This window comes from Dipodomys ordii, unplaced genomic scaffold (assembly GCF_000151885.1).
Source record: "Dipodomys ordii isolate 6190 unplaced genomic scaffold, Dord_2.0 Scaffold124, whole genome shotgun sequence".
Classification (NCBI taxonomy): domain Eukaryota; kingdom Metazoa; phylum Chordata; class Mammalia; order Rodentia; family Heteromyidae; genus Dipodomys; species Dipodomys ordii.
In genome coordinates, this window is record NW_012267340.1 from 3,740,742 (window position 1) to 3,751,981 (window position 11,240).

Below are 11,240 nucleotides of genomic sequence, written 5' to 3' on the forward strand. Positions count from 1 at the left end.
CTGTCCCTTAACTTTTCCATTCAAGATTAGTGATGCATTTCTGACTTTTTGATGGTTTACTGGAAATAGGAATCTCATGGACTTTCCTGCCCAGGCTGTCTTCAAACCTCAACCCTCAGATCTCAGCCTCGTGAGTAGCTAGCATTCATTCTGTGTCTTGAGCTGTGCCAGCACCTGACATAATGGAGCGTTTTTAACCACCTGGCAAGCCTGACATAATGGAGCATTTTTAACCACCTGGCCAGCCTTGCCCAGGCTTAGACACACACCTCATTTGTTCCACTAATGGAAGCTATTTTCAAATCACTGTTTGTTCAAAAAGGAAGGCGCTTGGCAGTCTTTGCATGACATATTCAAAGTGGAACGCTGCTGAAGTGAGGATGAGGACTGGGTCCTTTCCTCAGGCCCCACCCTGCCTATAGTAGCCCCGAGGCATTCTTGGGGATGCTGGAGTTCTGAGGAACCCCGTTTGGAGACCACTGCTTTCTTCTTTTGCATTCTTTGTGTCCGGATCTCTACTTACCTTCCCCCTTCCCCATCTCCCCCCCAACACCAAACCAGCAAATCAGCAGCCAGAAAAGTAGAGAGCAGAGTATATTCAGAGCCCCGCCCCCCCACCTCCTCCCCAACACTCCTGGTTTCGTCCCCCTCCATTCTTGTGTACAGGCGGGTGGCCGGAGACTCACCGGTTTTGTCTGAGTTGCAGAGGATGGTCTCCTTCTCTGCCCGCACGCCCGTGCTGGGGCCGTGCTGCATCCACATGGTGATGGTGAACTGGTCCGTCAGGTTCTTGGGCACGATCCCGTCAGGGATCTTGGCACCCTGCCTGCCGTCAAACCTGAAGATCATCTCTCCACTGTCCACGAGCAGTCCCGCTGTCCAGTTGGTGGCTGCGCTGGGGGAGGGCAGGAGGTCGATGATGCCAGAGGAGGCTCCTGCAGCGGGGGTGAGAGGGGGACAGAAGGACCACAGGTCCTCATCAGGAGGCAGTTTCCTTGCCTGGGGTTTCAGCTCCTGGGTTGGGATGTGCCATTAGGCCCCCAGGTTCAATGAGGCCCGCCCCTCACCCCGAGCCCCGTGACCTGGGACAATTAGTGTCCTGCGAGTTACTTATGTCTGCTTGAGAAGCCATTGGCAACTTGGGAGGCAGGGTGAAACCAGCCATGCCACCAGAAGAAGGTGCCGGAGGAGTGCCGAGTGTTGAGAGAACCCCGGTGGCTTCCATTAGTGAGAAGAAGCCGAGCTTGACTCGGTCGGGAGCCATTCTGCATCTCTGTAAGCATCCACCGTTGGTAAGGACTTTACTGTGCCTGGTGATATAACACTGGCGCTAATTCCATAGGCTAGTGGAGGAACTGGTTAGAAACATCTTCCAAACAGGTTTGGAGAGAAAAGTATTGAACAAGTACTAGTGTGGGCCAGGAGACATGAAAGAAGGTTTGAGAATAGTCCCGTCCTGTATATGTCTTCTTGTAAATACCTTCTATGGATAGAGTGGAGGTTTCACAATTTTACTGTAATTTGTCTACAGTTTTAGAAGTGTGACTTTGTATTTCCCTAGGAAGATTTCTTGGGCAGTGAGCATGAGCAGGTGCCGGAACTGAATGAAGCACCTCTCCTCCTCTGTGCTGACGGCATGCAGATCGCTGGGGTTTGAAAGGCACTCATGGGTGTATTTGCATTCTTCTATGGACAGAGTCCTCAGAACATCAAAGTGGCCTGTGGATGACTGAGAGAGGACCGGGTGAAAATAGATGGAAGTCTCAGGGACAAAAATAGTACACTTAAGGGACAGGCCTCATTCTGGTGTGCTTGCTGCACAGGAAACACACATGGAGCCAGGTGTGGCCTTTAATGCCTGCAATCCCACCTACTTGGGAGACAGAAGTCTAGAGGAGTACAATCTGAGGCTAGCTGGAGATTAACAAGTATACCTTCTCCATCAATAAAAAGCTGGCTGCGGTGGTGTCGGTCTGTCATCCCAGCAAAAGGAGAGGCATGAGTAGAACACCATCACCAGGCCTAATATAAATGCAAGACACTATTTGACAAATCACCACAACAAAAAAGGATGGACGGCATGAGTCACGTGGTAGACCACCTGCCTAGTGAGGTCACAGAGGGCAAATGTGTTCTGCCCAACACGGGAAGGGGCAGGAGCGTGTCGTGTGACCATTGCTTAAGTGATCCTCAAGAAATAAGCATAGGCCAAGAGAGGCCCATCGTTCACTGTTCTCATCGTGACTCTTTGGATACAGTCCTTCACTGACGTGTGTTCTCAGCCACTTGGCCTTTGGCTCTCTGAGTAAGGGAAGCCCTGGCTCTGGCTGGGGGCCTGACACTGTCCCCTCTGGAAGCCTCAGCTCTTGGTGTCTTGAAGAAAAATCCATGTGGGCTATTCTGAAGGCATCAAATCTGGTGATGGAAATTCTAAGTGAGGACAAGCACTGGTAAGCTGCAAGGTGCGCTAGAAAACCAGAGACTCTCATGGCTCGCAAAAGGCTGCATCATAACCCTTTTCAAATATGTCTGCCTTCTAGAAGACAGAGATGAGTAAAGCCAAGTAGCAGTGCGGCAGTGTTTGTCAAAGCAGTAAGTACATGATCATATGAGTGAATTCTCTGAAAATCTGGCTACTAAGTGTATAAATCCCAGTAACAGCGTCAGCTCTGGTCATCTGTAATTCTCTGACGTGTGAAGCACGTGATTTTAATAGCATGCTTGCACACTGTGGCCTGTGCCTGAAAGGGAACTGTTCTGGGAGCTCGTGTGTTATCAATAGAGCATGTGCCCCCAGCAGGGTATACAGGAGGAAGCAGCTGGCTGCCGGGAAGTGCCACGGGCTCCCCTGGGGAGCAGCCTCTGACCTCTGAGCTATGGAAGACATACGCAGCACACAGCATTTTCCTATTTTATATAATACGTACTGACGGAGGGTCACTGGAGTGAGCCTTCTCGTGGGCTGCTGTTGATGTCAACTTTGATTTGGTTCAGAGTTCTCACTGAGGGCTTTCTTGTGTTCCACACAGCGCTGCTGTGATTCTTCCTTTCTGGAAAGCCTGGCACCAAGCTGGTGGGTCCTCAGAAGAAGTGATAAGCCATTGACCAACATCTCCCTAAGCTGGCAGTGGGGCCTGGCTTAGGCTAAGTCTTGCCCACAAGTAGAAGGAACATGGGTCTGGGGTTCTCTGCTGCCTCTGTGCAAGGCAGGATGGATAAACAGCAGGAAGCAATGGACTGACGACAGGATGGATCCGGAGGGTGCAGGCAGAGCCTTGGAAGAATGGAGAGCACAGAACTGGATGTGCTAGAGGTGACTGTCATCAACGTTCCTGGACCTCTGCTCTTGCCTCCGGATTCCTAGCATGGGGTGGTTGTGCCACTGTCCAGCCAAGGTGCTCTCCATGGGTCCGTCTCAGATTCTTCCTTCATCCAACAGAGGATCAACCACAGATTCTTGCCTCTTAACTCTATCTTACACTCATCCCTACTGCAGCTCCCATGGTTTGGAACCCGCTGTATCTCACTTAGACTTGGTAATAACACCTTCCCTGGCCCGTTTCCCTCCACAGTCAATAAAGATTTGTAGGATGCCAAATGCATGAATGCTGTGCACACATGTGTGTGTACTCATTCACACACACACACACACACACACACACACACACACACACACACACACGTTCATCTTCTATAAGTCACAGTACCCACACACAGGACTCAGGTACCCACCTCCCATGTTGGGAAGGTCATGGCCTGCATCTCCCTTCAAGCTCAGCTAGACCCTGGGGTCAGGGGTCCTCCATCTTTTGCTTCTACCCTTTTCTGTGGTCTTTCCCAGAGACTTGTGACATCAGGCGGGCCTCGTCTGGCCACCGGGGTGACTGGGAAGCATTCCCCGGAGCGGTAGATGGTGCTTTTGGAAGGTAAGCCAGGCTTCTCTCATCTCCACGGCAGCTCCTAGCACTTGATGAAAGCTCTGTGTTGTGGTATGTGTGTGTGCGCGTGCGTGTGTGCACAAGCATGTGAACTGCCTCTCCTTTCTGGCTGAATTATCATGGCTTTCAGTAAGGTGAGGCTGGCGGACCAGATGGCACGAGCTGCTCAGAGACCACATGTGATTTTGCTCCAAAGCTCCTTTCCCCAAGAAACCCTTCTCCCCTCTCTGCCCCCCAGCTCTTCCCTGGCAGCATGCGAAATGAAGTCACAGGCAGGTGCCCTTGAGCCCTTCTGATCTTTAACAAGCTGATTCATCTTCTGCTCCTAACCTGGGGACATGCAGGAAATGACTCTAACCCACCACAGCAGCAGCAGGGGGGCAGCTTGACTTTTACTCTAGGCACACAAGGTATTCATTCAGAGTACCATGTCATCTTGGATGACTTCTGCATAAAAGACGGAAGGACAGGGCCTGAGGTATTTTTCTTAAATATCACAGGTCCTTGCTATCCTTTCCTTTTTTCCTCCCTTGTTTTTCCAAGAGCTGTGTGGAATACTGGAGTTGTTATACGTTGTTCCAGCGATATCTGCAGCCCCACAGGCCCCTCCAGTCTGGTGCCGTGGACAGATTGTGTTGATACCTAGCCACCATTTTACTTCAGCTCTGAACTTCACCACAGGGGATGACAGGCCAGACTGCACATTCAGAAGCCTTCTCCTGAGGGGGTGCAGCCCCCTGTAGGAGTAAGGCTTTCATGGCTGGGAGTCAGATGGGAGTCCCTGGACTTTGGAGAAGAGGACTCACTGGGGTGCATGGGGAGGAACATGCTGGGAGAGGAAAAGAGGCATGTGGACAGGAGGATGCATGAGCCAGGTACTGGGGTGCTGGGGAGGAGCTGGGGAGCGTGGGGAGGGGGTCCTACGGGAGGCACAGCCTCCTGTCCACAGGCTCCCCGGGAAGAACTGCACTCTAGCTTTGGGGCCTGGCTGATCTTGGCAGAGGTTAGTCTAAAAAATTTCTGATATCTGGAAGGATTTTTAATATCCTGATGTTTTAAAATATGCTGATATTAAACTCTGGCTCGGGACACTCTCCTATGTATGTGAACTTGAACACGTTACATCTGCCCTCTGAGCCCGCCATCTCCTCACTGAAACGCAGTGGCTTGAATCCTCTCTGCGGGGCGGGCATGGGCACAGGAAGTGAGTGTGCGCAGTAACGTATACCTTGATTTGCACAGGCTCAGGAATGCACCTGCCCTCCCGGGGCTTCTCATGTGAGTGTGCATGGCCTCCCTGAAGAAAGTGCTCACACTTCCTTGGAGATGATTCCTACGCTCTCCTTACCTGCTGTGGGCAATATATCACCAAAGTTTTATCCCTTGGCTATTTTGGTTTGAGCTTGACACTCAGCAAAGTGTTAACCCACTGAGTTCTGTTATGTTCTAAACACCTATCCAGGGTCCCCTAGTACGTTGCAAGCATGTGGCTTCATGTTGCACTATTGCCATGTTAAAATTCTTTTTTTTTTTTTTTTGTCGGTCATGGGGCTTGAACTCTGGACCTAATGCTGTCCCTCAGCTCTTCAGCTCAAGGCTACTGCTCTACCACTTGAGCCACTGAGCCACTTCTGGTTTTTTGAGTGGTTTATTGGAGATAAGAGTCTCATGGACTTTTCTGCCTGGGCTGGCTTTGAACCGTGATCCTCAGATCTCAGCTGAGTAGCTAGGATTATAGGCCTGAGTCACTGGTGCCCGACCATGTTAAAATTCTTAATCATGGTTGAACAATGCCCCCACATTTCAGTGTGCCGAGCCTTAAAAACTATGCAGCTGCTTTGGTGGAAAGAAGAACCACCCCTTCCCAAGACGCTGAGATCACTGTTCACAGTGCCCCATCTCTTGGGTCTATACCAGGAGCTTTCAGACACACTGTGCCATTTGGTCCCCATTTTGCCAGTGAAGAGTAGATACTGGGCCCTACCACTTGCCAAAGCCCACAAGGGTCCGAACCAGCCATGTCTGATGCCAACAGCTCTGATCCTTCTGCCAACAGCAAGTACCTATTCTGGAGAGTGAGTGAGGCAGGAAGGGCTCATTCTCTTACTCTGGTAGCGTGGGTGTACTTTATCTGTAGATATGATTTCGGAGCTGTTAATAAATTCCAAGTGGGAGGCACCTACCACACAATTTCTGAAGGGACTTTTCAGAGTAGGTCTCGCGGTCGCAGCCCTTGCCGATGTAATTGGTCTGAAGTTCTGCAGTGACCTGTAGTGATGACACGGCGCCATCGCATGTCTCCAGGCGGATGCTGGGAAATAAGGGCACACTCCCCGAGCCTGGCTGGTACTCAATCCTTTTGGTCCAGTCTGCATAAGCCAAGGAAAGATGAGAAGGAAATTGGATACCGTCAATCCTGCTAGGACATTTGTTTTTGAAAACGTGAATTTCTTCCAATAAATCATTCATCTCCACAACTATACAAGGGAACTGTTGATAGGATAATGGAAATTTTCCATTTGCTGATGTAAGGTTTCTCTACTTAAGAAATATCTGGGAAACGCAGCAAGCTACACTTAGCTGAACTGAATATACAACACACATGTACACACACACACAGGTGTGTGCCCACACACACCACACACGTACATGCCACAAACATTTACCAGCTCCTCAGTGTTGTGGGAAAAACAGAATAAGCTACCACATTCAGAAACATCAGTGACACATTTTTAAAAAGGGAGAAAAAGAGATTAGCACAGTTTTACACTAGCACTAAGATAAACAAAGCACTTGGACCTTGAAGCCATCTGGCATTTACTGGGGGAAGCGGATGCAGGAAGAAGAGCAGATGCCATGTCACTGTGACACTCTGGAGGGAGGAGAGGCTCCAAAGCCAATGGAAAGCTGGGATGGTTGACGTGGATGGGTCCGGTTTCACCACCAAACATCAGTTCTATTCCAAGGTCAAGTGCCATATTTATTTCTCTATTGTATGAAACCACTAATGTTTTCTCGGTTTATATCTTTTATGCATTACTGATGACCTTTTTTTTGAGTGTTGTTGGCGTCACTCAGTTTCCCCATTGTGCCTCACGGCTTTTAAGAATGGGTGTGTCTCATTTCAGAGCAGGGAGAAGCATGGGACATTTGAGCAGTTTTTGGGATCAGAAAGAGGCACAAAGATTTCCTGACATTCAGCAATCTGACTTGCTGAAGTAGGGCTAGACATCTTGTCATTGCTGGTCAGTAGAGAGAAAAATAGTAGAGGGAGGCAACAAAACACTGGAAAGAAACAAAATCACAATCAAAATAGCAACCCACAAGAACACCACAATCAAGGAAAAGAAACAGCCCCCAGGAGCTGACCGATACCTAACAGCAGTGATTGAGAGTTGCAGCCCATTCTCGGTGATGCTCAATGACTGATAACTGCGCACTTGCATGGTGTGGCTGTGGGCACGCCTGTCTCCAACTGGTTATTCTGCGCATCTGAACTGAGGGGGTGGGTTAAGAAGGAGAGATGGGCTGCAGATGTGTGGAATTCTGGGCCTGGAAAAGGCCAGAGTGTGTTTGGGGGTACTTTGGAGCAGTCAGCTTCACTCAAGAGTGGTAGAACATTCCGGATAGCTATGCCTTGATCCATCCATGCCGGGAGTCGCTTCTGATAGGGTCACATGACGGGATGGTCAGCGGTATCAGCTGTGAACTCAGCTCAGAGTGTTAACTGCTGCTTGTCAGACTCCGGTGTGAACTCTAGTTCTGTACTTCTTGACTGTCTGGTCTTAGAAAAATGATTGAGTTTCTTGAGCCTTACATTTTGTATGAACCAGTGGGTGCTTTGCTATCTCTGAGAAATGGCCTCCAGGATCAGAAAAGTCCTCCATAGGAAAACCTCTGAATCCAGGAAAGAGAACATATGATTAATACGGCACCAGAGATTCAGGAGAGTGGCACATGGAAGGGGAGAACTCCAGGGGCTCTTGAGGCCACAGGACTTCAGGTGGTGTGATGTAGGTAGAAAATGATGCAAACAGCAGTCGGCCTTGGCTTGTGCACTGAGGAGTCCAGCACGACCTGGGGAGTCTAGACATGAGTCAGGCCGAGAGAGGCTCAAGGGTATCTGCTGTGAGTCAAGGTCAAAGAACAACTCTGGGGCCAGATGATGGGACCAGATGACTGGCTTCTCACAATTCCATCAGGGGTCTCAAAGCCAGAGCCAGCTTTGCAATATGGCCACAGGAGAGGCGAGGAAAGGGAGTGGAGGGGGGGGGAGGGAAGAGGAAGGGGAGAGCTGGTCTCTGGTACGGGGTGACACAATTTCCTGAAGGTCCCTCGGTGAGTCGCTGTGGAGCCAACTTTGCACCAGGCTGACCGAACTCCTTAAATCACACCTCAAGAAGTGTTCACTGCTCTTCTCAATTCATTTTCTGTTCGCGTCTCATCTGCAGCTGTATGATGGTGTATTCGTCCGGAGGGAGGCGGGAGGCACTGAGGCAGGAGAGGCATCCAGCCTGGGACCAGCTGGGCTCAGAACGGCCTGTGCTTGGTTGGTGGCTCTGTTGTCCTTGTCTTAAAGTACTTAATAATTCCAAGATCAGGATCTCCTCATTTCCACTTGTATCACCACCCACAGACGAAGCCGTCTGTCTGTCCGCCTTGCTAGTTGAATAAGCTTGGGCATGGACCTCTCTGAGCCTTGGTTTTTTCGCATGAGGGATTTTTTTTTTTTTTGGCATTATTGGGATCTGCACTCAGGGCCTGCCCTTGCTTGCTTCTTATGCTCATGGCTGATACTCAATCACTAGAGCCCTACTTTCAGCCCCACTGTGCCGGTCATTTTGAACTTCTCTGCCCCATTTGGCTTTGGACTAGCTATTCAGCCTTCTGAAGAGCTAGGATTACGGGAGTGATCCAGTAGTGCTTGCTGGATGAGGATTTTAATGAGTTGTTGTGAAAGGAGATCACAGAGTGTAACTGCTGGGAACTGGGGCTTTGGGAACCGACCCTGCTTCCTTGTAACATGTCCAGGGGGAGGGGAACAGAAAGGAGGGTGTTGCGGGGGGAGGAGAGGCAGATCATTTCCTTTTCTCTGCCTCAGTTCCTTCATGCACACAGCGAAGTCTGAACTGTTTATTATAGGAGTTAATAAATGCAAACCATTTAGCCCCATGCCTGACACATAATAGGCACATACATCCTGAGCATTAAATTATTTGGCTTTCTTTTTTCCAATTAAAAACAATTACACACAGGCACCATTTAAAAAGAAACAAACTACAAACTCTCTGAACTCAATTACAAGTATAAGGAACCCTCCCCTCTTCTTTTATTACTGACCCTCTTCCATTTACTATATTTTATTTTCACAGAGCATTTTACTACCTTTTAATTCCGACTAAAATGAGATAATTAACTACAAAGGCAAAGGGAGGGGTGGTAAGTGGCTCTGCGCTCACGTCCCTGGCTGAGCCTTGAGGCCTTGCTCTTGCTGGGATTCCGACAGTTGGGCCTCCTCTTCCTTCAGCTCCTGTCTGTGAATGAAACCTTTAAAGGTTCATCCCAGCATTATGTCCCATGCCCACCTGGAGCAAGACTTGGATATCACCGTGCAGATTCTGCCATGCAGTGAGTGGTTAATAATTAAGAGATAAAAGAAAAATCAGGTGTGCAAAAATTAGGATATTAGGATGTTCACGCACAGACACACACAGACACACACACAGACACACACACAGACACACACACACACACACACACACACACACACACACACACACACACCCCAATTCTGCCAAAGGTGGGAAGAGTCCATAGGTCAGGACACCTGCTGCTGCCCATGTGGAATGGCACACCTAGCTTATCTGTCATACATCCAGCCCCTGGCCAGCTACTATGGGGAAAGCCTGCCAGGCACTGAAAGGAGGGAAGATTCAAAACACAGCTGGTGTGTGTGTGTGTGTGTGTGTGTGCGCACATGCATACATGTACACACACACACCTCTCTCAACCCAGTTTGAATGGCTGTGGTTAATGTATATAATGAAATTGTCTTATAAATGGCTTAAATCTTGGAAAGTTCTATGTATTTTCAATCCTTTTACTCTCCCTAGATATTTTCAATAAATGTCAAAAGAAATTACTTGAAAATTTCCCTCCAAGTTGTCTTGTCCATCCAAGGCACTGGTAGCTCATACTTGTAGTTCTAGTTACTTGGGAGGCTGAGATCTGAGAATTGTATTTCAGAATAACTCCTATCTCCAAATAACCAACAAAAAGCTGGAAGTGGAGGTAGATAGAGGTAGGAGGGCTGAGCGAGAGCAAGAGGTTCTAAGTTCAAGCCCCAGCATCAGCACGCACACATTAAAAACACTGTTGCTCATCAAAGGTTCTCCAGCTTTCTAATGCCAGAAAACTGAGGCTTTGTGCCAGACCAACACTAAGGTTACTGCTTCCTTCATCTATGCCTCCTCCTGAGGCCCACACTTTTCCCAGGGTTCCTCAGGGCACACTTCCAGGCTACTTTGGGGAGCCCAGGAAACTGAGATGGCTTCTGGAATCTCAGTTTTCTGAAGCCCAGGTGCATCCTAGGACCTTCTCTGTGGCCTGCTACTCTCCGTGTGGAGAACCAGCCCTGCCTTGTCAGGTCATGAAAAGGCGGCTTGCTAAACGTACTAACCAGGGCGGCTGACCCCTGCCAATCCTGCCCTGTGGAGGGTAGGGACAAAGGTGAGTTCTTGAACTGTAGCACTTGCTCTGGCCTGCAGACCGGGCCCAACCTCTCACTACCTGTTACATGTCTGCCCTGAATCAAGTCCAGAGATTGGGAGAATAATCACTTGATCTACTTTAGAAGTTGTCTGCTAGAGTCATTTTGTATTTGTTGAATCTAGTAAGCTTGTATTTATATCGTGTTGACTACTCAGTTTTTACTTTTAAAAATTATCTCATTTATTTCAAGAAGGTTATTTCAGCTCAGCATCTCACAAAGTAGTGTTCCATGTATGGCTATGCAAACAAACCTCTGGCCCTTCGCTGAGGGTCATTTGGAATATGCTGCTTTAAACACTATCTTAGCAGTTCTGTTTCCTAAAGCCAACTTCCAAAGCGCTTTTCAATCTAGAGATCCTTCAGAGCCTCGTGCCATTTTACCCAGGTGTTTGAAGGGCCATCGGGGCTTCTTGGTGCTGAGTCGGCATCATCCCTTCTCACCTGGACCAGTTACCCTGACAACCTGCCACCTCACCTGGACCAGTTACCCTGACAACCTGCCACCTCACCTGGACCAGTTACCCTGACAAC

The 11,240-nt window shown here is 49.1% G+C and overlaps 1 protein-coding gene across 1 annotated transcript in view; it reads right to left on the minus strand.

The window, feature by feature from the left end:
- Positions 1-11,240, minus strand: part of Clstn2 (calsyntenin 2) — a gene marked incomplete at its 5' end in the record, with an annotated part of 372,930 nt that overhangs the window by 41,276 nt on the left and 320,414 nt on the right. The window contains 2 exons of the mRNA XM_013029893.1: positions 687-935; positions 6,122-6,307. Coding sequence (XP_012885347.1) covers positions 687-935; positions 6,122-6,307 — 435 coding nt within the window. The remainder of the gene's footprint in view (positions 1-686; positions 936-6,121; positions 6,308-11,240) is intronic.